The sequence below is a fragment of the Scatophagus argus genome, chromosome 2, assembly GCF_020382885.2.
Source record: "Scatophagus argus isolate fScaArg1 chromosome 2, fScaArg1.pri, whole genome shotgun sequence".
Lineage (NCBI taxonomy): Eukaryota > Metazoa > Chordata > Actinopteri > Scatophagidae > Scatophagus > Scatophagus argus.
Window position 1 is genome coordinate 14,673,065 of NC_058494.1, and position 16,683 is coordinate 14,689,747.

Below are 16,683 nucleotides of genomic sequence, written 5' to 3' on the forward strand. Positions count from 1 at the left end.
ATTAGATATTTAATGATATGTTTGTTGAAATATCAAATCTGAGGTCAGTTAAGGTCTGGATTCATGACGGCTCCCTTTTGACAATGCGAAAAAACAACAACTTCCAAATGTTCTATCAAATACTGAAAAATAAAATCAATTTATGATGGTGAGATCTGGCCTTTCACATATTTGCGACATTTCTCATTTTGGCATTGTCAAAATAGAAACCCTCTCTCTCTCTCTCTCTCTCTCTCTCTCTCTCACACACACACACACACACACACACACACATACACATGTTCACACACAGCAGTAGTTGTGGTTGGACCTACGCGTCTGTGGTGTGTTGATGGACACTTCGTTGGTATACGCCCCAATTCCATGCTTGCTCCTGGCAGCCAGTTGGAAGGTGTAGGTTGAGAAAGGCTTTAGGTTCTTCAACAGGTAGGAGGTGGTTGGCTCAAAGCTGACTTTCTTCTGAAAGGACATGAGAATGATGGGAGAGGGAAAAACAGAAGAAAAAGGCCTGTATTAACTACTCCACAGGGTGTTCAAAAAGAACATCCTTTAAATGACTTACAGCCTTTAATATTGAGATCTCTGTTTACCCAGCCAGCCATCTATTAATACAGCTGTCCTTTAATCTTTAACCATCCATCCAACCATCCATGAATTTATGAGTCTCACAAAACAGTCCCATCGGCTACCAGTCCTTACCTCCTCTGTGTCATCAGCTCGACGGTAGACCAGTTCATATCCTGTGATCTGGTTGTCGGGACCACCCTGGGGTGGGGCTACCCAGGACAACAGGATACTGGTCTCAGATTTGGCCTCACCCTTAAATTCTGAAGGTTGGGATGGAACTACAGAATTGAGGAAAAACAGCATCAGCAAAAACAAGTTCTGATATTTTCTTTCTTAATTTCTCACAGATGATGAGTAGATCATACATGTTCAGTTTAACATGTCTAACACATGCTCACAAACAAAGCCACACATGCTTCTCTTACCTCCAGTCTTGGCTATAATCTGCAGGTCCTGTGACAGGGGTCCATCTCCCACAGAAGTGAAGGCCAGGACTCTGATGTAATAAGTCTTGTTAGGAGTCAGACCCTGGATGGTGATGAAGTTGGCACTGCGCACCATCTGCTTCTCCCACTGTGCGACACAAGCACACAACACAATGCATGAATGAAAGTAGACACACAGATGCACACTAGCGAGTCACAGACAAGTTATCAGTCATCTGTGATTAATAAAAGCAACAACAAAATTAAGTGAAACCAAGCACAGGAAGGGACACACCTGGTTGACTGGCAGTGTGTTGTCTGACGTGTAGTAGACTCTGTAGCCCACCACCTGTCCGTTTGGTTCCTCTGGCTCATCCCAGTGGATGATTGCTGTTGTGGTGCTCAGCATACGACCTCTGACCTGCAGAGCCAACAGGAAGTGCTTCAGCAACACTGCGCTGGTAAAAAAGGCCAAGTAATTTCACTGGAGTAACTTTTGTTGAAGAAAATTGGGTTGGCAGTTAAAGGCAACTTAAGACTAGAAAATCAGACACTGAAAACAGCATTTATGTAACACTCAGAATAACATGCAGCTAAACATATTATAGAACAGAGATGGGGAGTCCGGTTTGCAACTTGGGACAATTTGCTGACATAGTGACATTCATTCTCAAAAGACTTAAAACTTGACTTTTACTACAGATTTCAGAATCGAGAACAATCTTTATTTTGTACTTTTTGCCACTTTAAAGTGAAGAAAATGTCTGACAAACCCAAGATAAATGTCACTGCCTCCCTTATTATCATTACATCTTTAACGCATAGAGTGCTGGTTCTGGTTTGCTTCTAAGTCCTCTCCCTGCCCTTCTCTTTGGCTTTATTTGTACCCAGCCTTCATAACTCAAAGAATGTTAAATACTGTACTGCGTAACTGGGGTGCATATGGAGCTCTGATGCTGTATGCTAATAGATAAGGGAGTGCTGATAATACAGTACACGCTTTGAATTCCCTAGAAATAGCTATGCAGTATATTAAGAGGACCAGATGGCAAGCAGCAGATTATACAACACTGATTATAACCATAAGAGACTTGACTTGGACTTGACTTGTGAGCATCTCTGCTCTATAACACCAACACTTGAGGTGAAGTTATTCCAAGACACTACAGCAAAGCATCAGAATCAACTTGTATTACATACAGGATAAAAACTGCATCACTGAATATCACATTTTTACTCCAGATGATCTCACTGTAAAAGTGACATTTTACAAATTCGCTTTTTCCAATTAAATTCTGACCTGTCGAGGAGGCGACGAGGGAGCCTGCTCAGCTGTGCGAGCCTCCACCACCTCACTGGATGGGCCTTGGCCAATGGTGTTAACAGCGGCCACCCGGAAGTCATAGTGGGAGTATGGGCTGAGACCGCCCACACTGTAGCGTGTTGTGGCAATGCCATCAATCTCTTTGTAGGGGTCATCAGATCCTTTGGCACGGTGCTGGAGGGATGAAACAGGAAGAATATAAAATGACTTAAGGCTGCATTAGCCAAGTTTGCACAGAGGCAGCTCTATGTATATCAATATCTATATATCTTTCTATAAATGATTATCTATCTATTTATCTTATTTAGCTATATAGATATATAAATACTCAGAAATCGTGTGACACCAACAAACTGCAAGATTTATGCCAAGACATACAGAATAGTTTTTTTGTGAATGGAGTTTCCAGTCATTGCGCCAGTGAAGCCGTTTTTGTTTCATTCTTAACGTTTCACTTCATTACTCCTTGTGAGCAGACAGTACTCGTAAGACACCAGATTTCATTTGAGCAATTTGGCAATTTTATGACTACCACGAAAGACTAGGAGCTCTTTTCTTTTGCAGCCCTACTTACCGACTTAGGCTGTTAATAACAGTTTATGTTCATATAAAAATATAAGGCAGCCTTAGCCATCTCAACTTCTGTGTCTCTAAAAACCTGTGTGCACATGCAGTAGCGCCTCTGTGTCTGTTACACACCTGTATGATATAGTAGGAGACAGGCTCAGGGTTTCCAGAATCCCAGGTGAGTGTAATGCTTGTTGCGGTTCTCTCTGTCACCACAGGGGTACCAGGAGCCTTTGGCAGAGCTGAGAGAAGGAAGAGAGTGGGTGTTTCGAGTGGTCCATATTTAATCTAAATTAAAATATGCTGACCAAACTTTGGGAAATTTTCACATACTTTAATAAACAGAATTTTCAATTTCACCCCTTATGATTCTGAAAATTATGTTATGTTTACGCCAAATGTATTACGTTACCAAATATATTTGACTTTTTTTTAAAAACGAACTAAAGAGAGTTACTTCACCTACTAGCTTCCTTTGTGACATAAATTTGGTCATTCAGGAAAGAAGAAAGCTACACTGTGTACCTCAGCAACAAAGTCACTTCCTCTCTTCTCTTCACCCCTCCTCACATGCACACAGATAAACACACACACACCTTTAACAATGATCTGCGCCACTGCCTCAATCACACCAAGCGTTGACATGGCAACACAAGTGTAATTGTTGGACTGGCGCACATCAGTCAGTTCCAGGACGTTGCGGCCGATGGGCATGTCATCCTCAGGTGTCAGGTCTTCTGCTCCCAGCATCCACTTCACGTAAGGCATAGGGGAGCCCACTGCCACGCAGGTGATGTTGACGTTCCCCCCTGGCATGATCTCGCTGTCAGCTGGGGGGATGGAGAAGCGAGGGGGGACACGACGCACTGGACCCAAGAGCGATGAAAACAGGAAGGCAGGAGAAGATTAGAAACTCATGACTGTGTCGTTAAGTCATGTGTGGAGCAGTGAGTAAGAATCAAGGCCAATACACTCGATAGTATGAGAATTAGGCTTTTGCTGTTCCACGTGCTCTGAGATGAAATTTTATGGCATTCAGAGAGGTCTGCAAGCATTCAGACAGCCTGGTACATCAACAGTAGGGTGCATGTGATATCAAAATGTTTTATTCATGGTGTTTTTAGGTGTGCTCAGTTAAATATTTTATGATCTGAATCACAATACTAACAAAAAAAACCCCTCACAGCAAACACACATGCACTCACAGGGGAAAACAGAGAAAAGAGGACGCAGGGTACAGTACACCTCAAAGCAGTAAACTATACAGGCAGGTTTAAACCTTCAGTACCTCACATAAAACAGACACACACACACATAAATGGCAGTTTAATGGAAGAAAAGAAAATACTCGGGAGAGCCACACACAGAAGTTACTGTACCAACCTTCTCGCAGCTCTGCAGTGGGAGGTAGGACAGAGCACGGCAGGAGGAGGAAGAAGAGGAGGAGGAGGAGGAGGAGGAGGAGGAGGAGGAGGAGAGAAAAAAGGGGAAAATGTAAAACAACAGAGAAGAGACAAGAGACACAGAGAGAAAACAAGTTAGACAAAGGAGCATGAAAAGGTGGCAACAGGTAGAGGAGAAGCCAAAGAGAAAAAGGAAGAAAGAGATGAGGAGAGCAAAGAGAGAAAACAGAGGCCAAAGAGGGCCAGTGTGTTTCTGAAAGCTTTCCTGTTTAAGTCAGCCTCCACTGCCAGCTGTCTCCATAGACCACCTGTCAAACACTCACTGAGCAGCACTGCAAGATTTTACTGGCTCTGCAAGCACTGTTAGACACACATCACTGAATCTGTGCAGTTCGTGTGTGTATGTGTATGTGTGACCACATGTGTTTAGATATATATATATGTATATATATATATAGTTCAGTGTAGGACATAGATGTGTGTTAATGTGTGTGTGTGCGTGTGTTTGTTTCGTATCCCTCAGAGCAATGCTGAAGTCAGAAAAGCATGCTACACTGTTTAAAGTCTTTATTTATTTAATTTTTTTTTCAGGGCGGGCAGACAACAGAGCAAAAGGCCACGGGAATAAAAATGTCTCCAAGATTCAAACATTTGGTGGTTATGCTTGTGTGCGTGTGTCTGTGTGTGTGTGTGTGTGTGTGTGTGTGTGTGTGTAATGAAGGAGACAGTGCCTGAGGAGGTGAAATGCCTGTCAGATTTGGGGAGAAACACAAGTCTTAAAGAGACAATGATTTGGTTTTCTCTCTGTGGTTTAAAGGCTAAGAAGGGAGGGCAGAGAGATTAATAGCCTAAGTGAAACATTCAGCTCCGCCTTAACTTGTGTAAAGGAGCTCTCATTTTAAACCCATTCTGTTTTATGGCTCTATGGCAAAGAATTATAAAACACAGCAGGTTTAATAGCATCACATCACATTACTGTGATAAATGCACATCCCCAGCAGAAGACGTCTTCTAGGTCCCAGTCTGCTTATCCATTATCAGTGTGATCCTTAAATCTAAGCACTCTAATTGGACTCTGGTGTTCACAGGACAAGCTGGATTTTTATCCCCTTCTTACCTCTGACATAAAGGTTAGCTGGAGTGGAATAGCGTGTCCCATCGCTGTTGGTGGCAACACACTCATACTTCCCCTGGTCTGACTCCTCACTCATCTCTATCTGGAGGGCACCTGGATGGATGGAGGGATGGAAAGGAGGAGGAGTAGAGAGAGAGAGAGAGATAGAGTCACACAGAAAGATAGTGAGGAAGAAAGAGCAATTACACAGAAGTGGAAGACATCAGATAATTGGGCATAGTCCATATATACACAGAAAGAAACACAACACAGAAATGGTAAGAACTGCATAAAGGGTAAATGAATCTGAAGGAGTTTTCAGAAAAAACAAGCTGAACTTGAGGCTAAAAAAAGGGGCCAAATCTACTGGGAGAAATTAGCAAGTGTCTACCACTGTCAGCATGAACCTGCCCAAAACAAGGGTCAGCTTCCTGATTTAGAAATGGGAAGAGAACAAAAACAAAAACAAAAAAAAATGCACTGATATAAAACCTACAAAAATGTAAGCAAGGCAGAAACAAATCAACCAAGCAACAAAATGTGTAGAGAAATCCAGTCACAAATACTGTATTTAGAAAATTCCTGGCTGAAAATTAAGATGTAGTTATGTTAGGGAGCAAATCATGGTTTAATTTTCAAGGATATATTGTTACAAAGATATCCCCCAACCCTTTCGGATCCACCAATGGGATCAGGAGTGTGATGTCATTTTAAAAACACACCCAATAAGGAGGTAAGGACATCAACCGAGCTCCATCACGGCCAACAGATAAAAAAAAAAAGGAACGACATACGCAAAGCCTTGGGAAGGGACCGATGCTTTTCTCGCTCCCTGAAAACAGAAAAACTGTCAAAAAAGTCAACCAGAGGTTCTTTAAAGATGGTGTGGTAAGGCAAAAAAGCGCCCATAAAAACTTTATCAAAAAAGTGGTTGTTTGGGGCTTTTTATCGGTAATGAGAGAGGAGAAAAGAGAAAGTAATGGCAAAAAACCATGAAGAAATGTGTGTCTGTGTGTGTGTGCGTGTGTGTGTGTGCGCGCTTGCGTGTTTATATGTGTGTTCGCTAATGTCTGCAAGTGTGTCTGAGTCTTTGCCATCTGGACTTTTCAGGCTGAACGAGTAACAGCTGGGAGGGAAAACAAAACTGGGACATTTGATTGGGCAAATATAGACAAGGTAGGAGGAGAGGCCAGGTCAAGCTAAGGCTATGACCCCCCCTCTACAAAAAAAAAGGAAAAAAAAGGAAAAAAAAATAAAAAGGAAAGAAAATCCGTTCAAGAAAAGAATTAAAAAAGCAAACGAATGAAGGTAAAAGTGGTAATATGCTTTGTCACCTCAACTAAGCAACGAAGAAATCAACACAAGTCTTAAACACATCATGCTTTAGACTGAGAACAAAGTAGATGATGTTAAACTGATGAATACAAAAGAGAAATCACAACATGGCGAGGAAGGAAGCGATGGGTTTCTGTTTAACAGAGTGAAAGATGAGGCTGAGATGGAAAAATGAAAGGATGGAGAAAGGATGAAAGACGAGAAGAGGGCAGGTGATTAAAAGTCAGAGTAATGAATTGTTTGCTCAATTCCAATTCCCTCCTCTTGCACCTACTGCAGATCTGAGGCAGCTGGAGTATTACCAATATGGCAGAGTCCTGAGTCTTTTGGACAAAGCCCGCATTGATTAATCCACCCAGAGCTGCTTCTTTTTTTCAGATCTGTGAGACAAGTAGGAACCGGGGGGTTGAAAAGGAATCAGGCCACTGTGTTATGTTGGTCCTCCCGGCAGTCTTACCTCGTATGGGCGTGCCACCTGAGTGGGCAATGAATGCACGAGATTAGAGAAGGAGAAGAAGAAGAAAATGTTAGTACCACAGAAGGAGAAGGGGATAAGGGAGGGACTTGGGGGAAGGGGAGGTGGGGGTTGGGAGGGGGGGAACTTGGAAAGAAGAAGAATCAAATTAGAGAGAAAAAGACTCAAAATATAGATCCTTAGAGAGTGAGAAGAAGAGAGAGGCATAAAGGGAAAAGACAGAATAAGCCTGAGAAGAGAAAGACAGATAGACAGAGTGACAGAGTGTGACAGAGCTATAAGGAGATGTGTTATTGATTTGACTTGCAGCAGGGGCAGATGTGGCTGTAGCAGTAGGATAGTGTCTCCGCTGCACTCATCTGGGTCTGTAAGAGGTGGACTGGGACTCTTAAGTCCCCTTAACTGCCCTGAGTCTTAACCTGCACTTGTCCACCACTAATATGCCGTGCAGATATTTTTCTATTTGTTTTTAAAGGAAAAGCCACCCTCCAGCACTTAAAAACCCCCGTCAAACTGGCTTTGTATTGATTTTTGTTGTTGTTGTTGTTTGGCTGTGGATTTGATTTCCAAATCTCCTGGGTAACAGGCAGAAGGTAGACAATGTGACATAAAGTCAAAATCCATCCAGCATGGTTGCAACAGCCGGGACAGCAGGGAGATTTTCAACAATTCAAAGCACCAGCAGTAAATGTCAAGTTCGTGTCTTGGACCCTCACAATCAAAGAGCAAGAGTGTGTTTGTAGACCCAAAATCTTAAACAGACCACAAAACAATTGTGCTGTGAGAAGTCCGGAGTACAAAAAAGAAAAAGTGGTCTCAACAGACCAGAATGCAATGCAGCCACAAGGAATGTTGTCCTTAGTGTTTTCTTGATTAATCAATTGATTGTTTGGCTTCTAAAATGTCAGAAAAAGCAAAGCTTTTACCTTCTTTGAAAATTGCTTGTTTTGTCCAACCAACAGATATTCAGTTTGCAATGATAAGAAACAGAGGAAAAGCAGAAAAGTCTGACAAGCTGGAACCAGAGACAATATTGAATGGATCATTAACATTGTTAACTGATTAATTTTCTGTCATTTGAAATAACTGTCTAATCATTTCAAATGTAAAGAGGAGTGAATTTTATGTTGTCTCACTGGGAAACATCTAAGCTATTATTGATTCCAGACATATTCTTGAGAAGCTGTCAAAAAGCTTTCTGGGAAACTAAAGTCATCACTAACTAAAGTGATGGTTCACAAAGACATTATTGCAATTTACTGAACTGTGAAAAAGTACTGAAGGGTGGATTTTTCTTTAACGGCTTAAACTTGTCTGACTCCATTGTGGTGATGTTAATCACTACTTCTAAGCAGTGGTAACCAGGGTTAGTAATACGCATACTACAATGTAAACGTCAAGAAGTCTGAAACCTGGTCGCCATTGATCTCCTTACAGTGGCTCCACCAGAGGCCTACCTCACAGCCATCTAGAGTTGATGGCTTATTGACTGGTAACTCTATACAGCAGAGCGGAGAGAGTAAGTGGGTGAGTGAATGACAGAGTGAGTGAGTGAATGAGTGGGTGAGGGAAAGAATAATTGAATAAGTGAGGGAGTGGGAAAGTAAATAGGTGAGTGTGAGGAGAAAGTTGTTGTATTTCTTTGGGTGTGGAAAGGCTGCAGGTGCACAGGTGCAGGTGAGGCCAGCTACCTCTAGGGTGACAGAGATATGTGTTTACTTGTGTATGCATGTCTATGTTTGTATGTGTGTGTGTGTGTGTGCATATCCACTTTGTAGCTTGTGCGCTATACATCTTTAGCCAAAATGCCATATGGGTGCCTGCAGACATATGAGTGTCTGTGTATGTGTGCATCTGTGTTTCACTGTATCTTCATGTGTGACTGTTAGTAAAATGCATGCCATGCATTTTAATAACACCTCAACATTGTAAAAGGTGAGCAGCAGCAGAACAGTAGCAACATTAGTGAACAGTATGTAGAAAAGTGGACAGTGAGGGTGTGGGCCTCGGAACAGAAGCACTTACCAAAGGATTCTGTGGTTAAAAAGATACAAAGAGAAAAGAAACAGCACAGACATGGCATTATAATCGGACCATTGGTTACACAGAGGAGTTGACTTTTAGTAGAAACACCTTGAAAAATCACTGGAACTCCAAGGAAAAAAAAAAAAAAGAAAAAAAGAAAGTCATGGATATCGATGATCTACACAGAATGTTGTGCTTAAAAGAATTGTAAAAGTCATTTATTTTGTATCATGTAGAAGAAGCTAACATATCAAATATTTGACATTTTAATTTATAACATTTTTTTTTAAATCCTTTTAGTTTTTGTGTTTGTAAATTAAAAGTCAAAAAGGGAGTCTGAGCAGGGCGTTGAGGAATTAAAAGAAAAACGGGGACAGAAGCAAAGAAGTTGCTACCCATAAAGAAGCCAGAGAGTCGGGTGTCCAATCACAAGAAAGGGATTTTGGATCCAGAGATGGTCCCTCGAAGCAGAAGGAGGACTGAGGTAGGGGATTTTGCAACGACAAGTTGGGATTTTACACACTACTGTGGCTATTGAGAGACTAATTGAGGTGCATTGAACAGCTTGGCTGGAAAAAGGTTTTGTTCTGTGTCTGTTTTTCCAAGTGATTTGTCTTGAGTATAACAAATTCTGTCAATGTATTTTCTCAATTAACAAGAATACAATGTCTGTGAGTCAATTTCACACTCACAGAAGTTAAACTTTCCATGAAATAAGAAAAAAGGTTATTGTTTAGTCACAGCAGTGAGCCATCTTTGAGAGGTCATTCCTTCAGTACAGGCCTCCATCACCTGGGTTGACCTCACAAGTTCTGTCAGTAGAGAAATTTGTTGAGATATGACTAGAGACATTGTGCACTGATGCGTGTCCTTACAAATATTTCATAACGTTTTTGGTAAGTGAAAAATTAAACCCTTCGTGATGGTGATTTGCACAGGAAGACCTCAGAGAGTTTGAAGAAAAACTGGGAAAAGTGGGGAGAATTTTTTAAGGCCTTGAAGAGTTTATTAAAACTGGCGACCGCACACACAGTCAACTCATACCACAGCAGCAGCAGAGAGGGGCAGCTGAGAAACACAGCCAGTAACCACGGCAAAAGGAGCGTGGAACAGCAATAAGAAAAGGGGTGAACAAGGGCAAGAAAAAGAGAAGCTTGGTAGGAATAGAAAAAAAATGGGTTGGGGGGAGGATGAGAGGAGCGGACATTAAAAAGAAGGGTAAAAGCAAAAAGTGGGAGGGAGGAAAACCTTCAGGAGGAAGTAAAAGCTGAAATTCAAGGGAAGGGACAGAATGGAGGGATAAAAGCACTGATTACCTGAGCGGAGCTGCTTGATTCGTCCGTTGTTATTGGACGTGTTGACCGGCAGGAAATCCTTGAACCAGGTAATTTCTGGGTCAGGGTTGCCGCTAGCAGCACAGAGCATGGTGGCGGTCCGAGAACGCTCCACCACTTTCAGCTGGGGACCCATGTCTATGGTGGGGAACCCCGAGGGCAGCTGGTCCTCTAGAAAGATCAAATACAGATCAAATGCAAGTCAAACAGAGCTGAACATCACTCACATCTTCAGCTTGGTAGAAAATATAATAAAGAGATTTCCAACCTGTTATGTCTGATGTGCCTCCCCACAACTTATCACAAATTCAAAATTTTTATTGATTTTGTTATTGATTTTGTTTATCAAGACAAAAACATTGTAATAGGCTTACAATAACATGATAAAGATGTGCTGCATATAGGATTTGTAGCCAAGGCTAATTAGCAAGATCTGTTCTGGTTTGACTTGCGTTTCAAGTAAAATTGACTCAGATTGGTGGGAGGTGTGCAAGTAATAAAAATATACTGAAGTTGGTTATTGTTAGTAATAAATATACTACAGAGTAGCACCGCACCAATCTGTAATCCTGTTGGTGTGCTTGTTTTCCTTCTGTATCACAAATATAAACTCAATGGTCATTTTATTCAGACAAATCCAAAAGTCCTGCAATAAATCCTATTTACCTAATGGTTATAAGGTTCATTTCTTGTTGAAAATGTTGCAGAAACATGTTGATTCAACTTCCAGTTGTTGTGCTATTGAACTGTACTTGGATACAATGTGAGATGTTTCTAATATTTGGTCGACTGTCATTAATATAAACATGGTTAAAAAAATATTACAACAGCTTCTCAGTACATTGCAATATAGCTCAATAGTACCACGCATTACAGCCAACAAAATGACATATGTTAAATTCAATCAACACCTTCCTGAAGGGAGGGTTTATTGCAGGGTTGCAGAGCTAATAAACTGGCAACTTCGTGTACAGAGTTGCAGAAATACCCCCTGGGGTACAAGTCACTTCTCTATATAAGCCAACAGGAAGTCAACATGTATGAGCTTTAATAAAACTTGCCTTACAGACAGGACAAAGCAGGATAGTATCTTAATGGAAATCTTATGCCTCTCATGTTCGGCTTCATCCTCAGGAGAATTTCACATGAAACAAATGTATGCCATTGTGTTGTCATGGCTAAAACCAGTTCTTAATATTACTTCACCTGTTGTTAGTTTTCCACCCACTAATTCTTCATGTTATTAGTGTTTACAGATTGTCTACTTTTCATTTCATTGATTTTCGGTGGATTTTATAATTTGTGGTTTTCCACAAAGAAAAGTTAAGCTATATTCCAATGATCCATTATTCCGATTTAAATTGACCTACCACTGAGAATGACAGGGCAGTAACTTTAACGGGCTCAACAAACAGCGACTAACAGACAAAACCAAATGTGATTTAAGTTTACTACAAATAGGCTGTAACCTTTTACCCTTTCTCTAATAATATTCGGCCAGTTCTGTTATAAAAGCCTTGGAAAAGCTTCTGTCCATAGGAGTAAATACTTTTGTTGACTGAAACAATATGTAAAAGGCTCAATGTAGATAATGCTTTATTATCGCATTATCTGGTTAAAATTCGTCATTCATACTGTTGTCACTTCAGTTTTGTGTGAAACAAATGTGTTACAAGAGGGTGATTGGTGAGAGAAGAAGTGGTGGATTTTGTTCCCAGAGACAGCTGTTTCTCTGTTTCCTGTTATGCTAAGCTAAGCTAATCAACATCTTGGCTGTGGCTTCATATTGAAAAGATAGATATGAGAGTGGTATCAGTCTTCTCACCAAATTTTAAAGTGAGAAAGCCAGTAAACATATTTCTTAAAATGTCAAATTATTCCTTTAATTCATCCTGTGCATTTGACACTCACCTAAAGCAGACAGTCTGTGTTGCAGTATAACACTTCAATTCCACCAGGCTGAGCTGTGTTGCATTTCAGCTTCTTTGTGGCTAAGTAGGCTGCGTAGTTAAATGGTTTATCTTTTGTCTGAGCTGATGTACGATACACGATCAGGAGTCTGCGACTGAAAACTGACCAGATTCTCTATGCCCTTCCAGTGTCTGGCTTCTATCCAAAATAGACTAGAAAGGTATTCTCTGCGGAGCACAGCAGAGAGCCACTCCTGAAACATGACGCAGCTGTGCCCAGTGGGATCAAACAGTAAGACAAAACACGATGCCTCATACTTGAAGAGGGGAAGCTTCTTTCCTGAACTGACACCAAGAAGGTTAAGTCCAAAAAGTTCTAAAAGAAACTAGCTAGTCAAACGCAAAAGTCAAATTTAGATTCAGTTTAGAGTTATGTTCCTTGAGCCCCGAGGGTAAGATTTTTGAAATATCCAATAGTGAGGTCAAATAGAATAAGTAACATTTCATTCCACCTGACAAAATATGCCACTAAAGCTTTAGGCAACTGCTCTTCGAATATGAATCAATTGGAAATAAAATTCTCTCTTGTCTGCTGGGAATCAGTAGCAGCTGAGCTAGACTTTTTGTTCAGCTCATTTTATAGCACACAGCAGTCTTTCCCTTTGCACGAATCGAATGGGTGAGTCCAATAAAGACGGAGCCACTGGGACTCTCACCCTTTTGGGATGGTAAATCTAAAGTGAATTCATAGACATCTGAGGCAATTAAATCAAACATGAAGAGTCATTCCAGCGTGATGAAGGAAATCAAAGACACGGGGCCAACTTCATTCAGCTGAAGTGGGAGATTAAGGGAGAGGAGGGGACAATGTTTCGAGGAGGTGGGGGATCAAAGACACCTGAACTCAGTCATACTAAAAGGATACTGTGTTCAATCTTGGAATCAAATAGGCTCAGTTTTTTTTTAAATAAATTCTTAACTTTGTTCAAGGCTGCACTTTGAAACTGCAAGGTAAAATGTCAGATTCATGAGTCATCCATAATAAAGTGGATAAAGATAGACATGGTGAAAAAAGATGAGCAAGGAGTTCATCTGTTCCTGCACGTGTTTGTGCTGTATTTGATCTAGAAGGCAGTCTATTTTAATTTCCCCCCATATTTTTTTCCTTTACTCAGGATCCCTCGTGACTTTATCCCTCTCAACCACACAGAGCCTCATTAACGGGAAATCCTAGCGTTGAACCTCGCCAAGGAGATGCTAATTCTGGTACTAGCCCATCGAACCATAGCTGACGGGTCGTGAGACACCAGCTTTGCGAGCGCGTGTGTGGCCTTTTAACAGCTCCAGTTTCAATCAATCACAACGCCCGACAAATGGAAACATGGACATAATAAACCAGTGGAACAAGATGAGAAGGTGTTTGCGTGTACAAGTGTGTCTCATGTGTGGGCGGCTGGTGAAAGGGACAAAAGTGCAAAAAAAGAGAGAAAGAGTAGAACAGAATAGAATGAAATGAAAGTGAGACAAAGAAAGAGTGACAGTAAGGAAAACATAGAGAGAACAGGAACAACAGAAAAACAGACAGAAAAGGAGAGAGAGAGAGAGAGAGAGAGAGAGAGAGACAGAAAGCACAAGGGACCCATACAGCATAACAATCCCGTTTCTCTCCGCTTTCATTATGCAAACGCTTACTTCAAAGCCAGCCCCTCGTAGGCAGGAATAATGCATTCCATTTCATCCACCTGGGGTGGGACACTGCACTGAACACTGAGGATGCACAGTTTGAATGCTACTCCCTGAGACCTTGCATTTCTTCTACAACCACTCACATGCACGTGCAAAAAAAGAGAGGAAAAAAAAAACTTGTGTGAGTTGTGCAGGTAGGGGTGTGTACAAGAACCTGCAAGCATATGCAACCAAAAGCACAGGCATGCAGGTATACTGTATCATCAATTTAAAGCTGACATGGTGTGAAGCAAGACGCGTGAAAGTGTTTGAGGGCTGATTGAATGAGCTTATGCACGCAAGCACACACACACACACACACGTAAACACACGCACATAACCAGCTCTCTAAGTTTGTGTAAGTAACACAAAAGTGTGTTTGGGACAAAGCTGCACCAGTCTGTGTGTGTGTGTGTGTGTGTATGCTGCTGAACAGTTAAGAACCCCCTGAGGTCTGAGCAGATGCGTAACCCTACACTCTGCTGTTGATGGAGCCTTCCACATACCCAACTGTTTCATTTGGATGCACTCCCTCTTCAGCGTTTCCACTGTGAGAAATCCAGAAAATTTCACAGCTCATAGAAAAACTTGGTCTCACAATCATGGGAACTGCTGTGTGAACACTGTCCTCTTTATGTAAGATCCAAAATGAAATCCACACACATTGCTCGCTGGGTTTGTCATCTGTAAATCTGGACGACTGTAAATCAAGTCTGATCTTACAATCATGGGAAAGCATGAGCTGGCTGCTGTATCAGAAGCCCAAGTGTAATATCTGCACCTGCAAACAAACTTGTTTCTGTCATCCGGGGCTGAGTCAGGGGGCACACACAATAAGTGATGGAAGCAATAAAATTAACACCCATGTAATATATTGCAATCCAATACAACAGCCGTGTACTGCTGCGAGACTGTGATTCTTGTGTCAGAGGAGCACTGATCTAACTGTGGGGTTTGGTTTGTGAGACTTGAGTTCAGATATATATAATATGATGTCATGTGGCAATAGTATAGGGCTATAATATTAAATAAAGGTTTCCAAAATTATTTTAATTACAAGTTAGGTCTTAGGCCTGACAGGGCAAGAAAACTGAACATTTATATGATCAAACAGGTTTTAAACAAACCTTTAGCTTTCCCCAAGTATGCGAAAAGGCAACAAAGGCGAACAGAATTATCTAGCCTGTTTGTTGCAAACATCGCTACAGTTAACAGATTTACTTTCTGGTTTTACTTTGACCTGCTGTGTTTACACCACCTTTTGAGAATAGATATTTGTTCAAACTTCATCTTCAGAGTTTGGGACCTAGATCCTTTGCCTGACAATCATTTGGATAAATTCAAACCGACACAAACTCAACTTTTACCAAACCACGAATTAAACAGTATCTGACTGTACACTGGACCCTCAAGCATATAATTGCTCTCAGGTTCATTATTATTTCAGCCATTGCCAATCACAGCCTTTTACTGGAAGCCAAGATTTCAATTAGCCTGGTTCTAATCCTCAGTAATTAAGCCGGCTGACCTTAACACCGGATCCCTCCTGTCAGTCAGTCAGTCAGTCACTGGAGCTGTGGCCTTACAGGGCCAAGGGAGACAAGGAGGCATGATTGACAAGGCTCTGTGTGTGTGTGTGTGCGCACCCACCCACATGCGCACATGTGCGAGTGTGTGTGTACTTTTAACTGACATTTGGACCAACAGTCTATCAGGGGCTATTAGCTGCTCCCAGGTGGCCTCTTATTCATCCACAACACAATGACTCCTCAGAGGAGCAGAAAGAGGCTAATCACTACATAAAGACTGACTGTCATAGATTGAGGATACATGTGTGTGTGTGTGTGTGTGTGTGTGTTTGCCTGTGTGTCTGTGCATGCAGTGCATGACTACTTTATTGTTCTCAATAAAGCTAAAGATTAGACACAAGCAGATAGCTTCCATCAAGGGAGGCAGGAAAAATAAAAAATAGATGCAGTGACACATGCAAGAGCACACAGCACACTTGCAACTGAGCACGCCTGCACACACACACACACACACACACACACACAGACAACCATGTGAGACAGGAAAAATTCTGGATGGATGGAGCGGAACAACACAGAAGATGCAAAGAGTGGTCTGATGTGAATAATTTAGAAGTTGCTGTGTAGTGGACCTAAGAGCGTATGGGGGAGAGAGAGAGAGAGAGAGAGAGAACGAAAATGGATAAAAAGACAAGGAGTAAGGGGGAAAGCAAAAGAGTATGTGGGAAGTATGAGGGAATGAACTTGGGGAGACAAAAAACACACACAGACGAGACAGAAAGACAAGAGAGCGGAGAGGAAGAACTGCAGACTATGTTATTACCTAAGAGATACAAGAAAGAGAAAGAGAGATAGATGGTAGAACAATAGGCTGCACGTCCTTTCCCCATGAGCACGTACTGTAAAGGCAGGCGATGTGATTATCCACACTTGAGCAGCTTCACTCACTA

General features: G+C 41.6%; 1 protein-coding gene across 25 annotated transcripts in view; it reads right to left on the reverse strand.

Annotated features, from left to right (window-relative positions):
- Positions 1 to 16,683, reverse strand: part of ptprdb (protein tyrosine phosphatase receptor type Db) — a 135,560-nt gene that overhangs the window by 30,729 nt on the left and 88,148 nt on the right. For 10 of the 25 annotated variants that reach the window (XR_006845378.1, XM_046412606.1, XM_046412589.1 and 7 more), the window contains 12 exons: positions 10,552 to 10,740; positions 9,236 to 9,244; positions 7,193 to 7,210; positions 5,404 to 5,514; positions 4,267 to 4,278; positions 3,480 to 3,749; positions 3,016 to 3,125; positions 2,293 to 2,490; positions 1,288 to 1,413; positions 993 to 1,140; positions 700 to 845; positions 315 to 459 (listed from right to left, as the gene is read on the reverse strand). Coding sequence is in view for 24 of the 25 variants with exons in the window: in XM_046412606.1 (XP_046268562.1) it covers positions 315 to 459; positions 700 to 845; positions 993 to 1,140; positions 1,288 to 1,413; positions 2,293 to 2,490; positions 3,016 to 3,125; positions 3,480 to 3,749; positions 4,267 to 4,278; positions 5,404 to 5,514; positions 7,193 to 7,210; positions 9,236 to 9,244; positions 10,552 to 10,740 (1,482 nt within the window). In the remaining variant the exon portion in view is untranslated. The remainder of the gene's footprint in view (positions 1 to 314; positions 460 to 699; positions 846 to 992; positions 1,141 to 1,287; positions 1,414 to 2,292; positions 2,491 to 3,015; positions 3,126 to 3,479; positions 3,750 to 4,266; positions 4,279 to 5,403; positions 5,515 to 7,192; positions 7,211 to 9,235; positions 9,245 to 10,551; positions 10,741 to 16,683) is intronic. The other 15 variants (XM_046412560.1, XM_046412516.1, XM_046412659.1 and 12 more) reach the window with 5 other exon arrangements.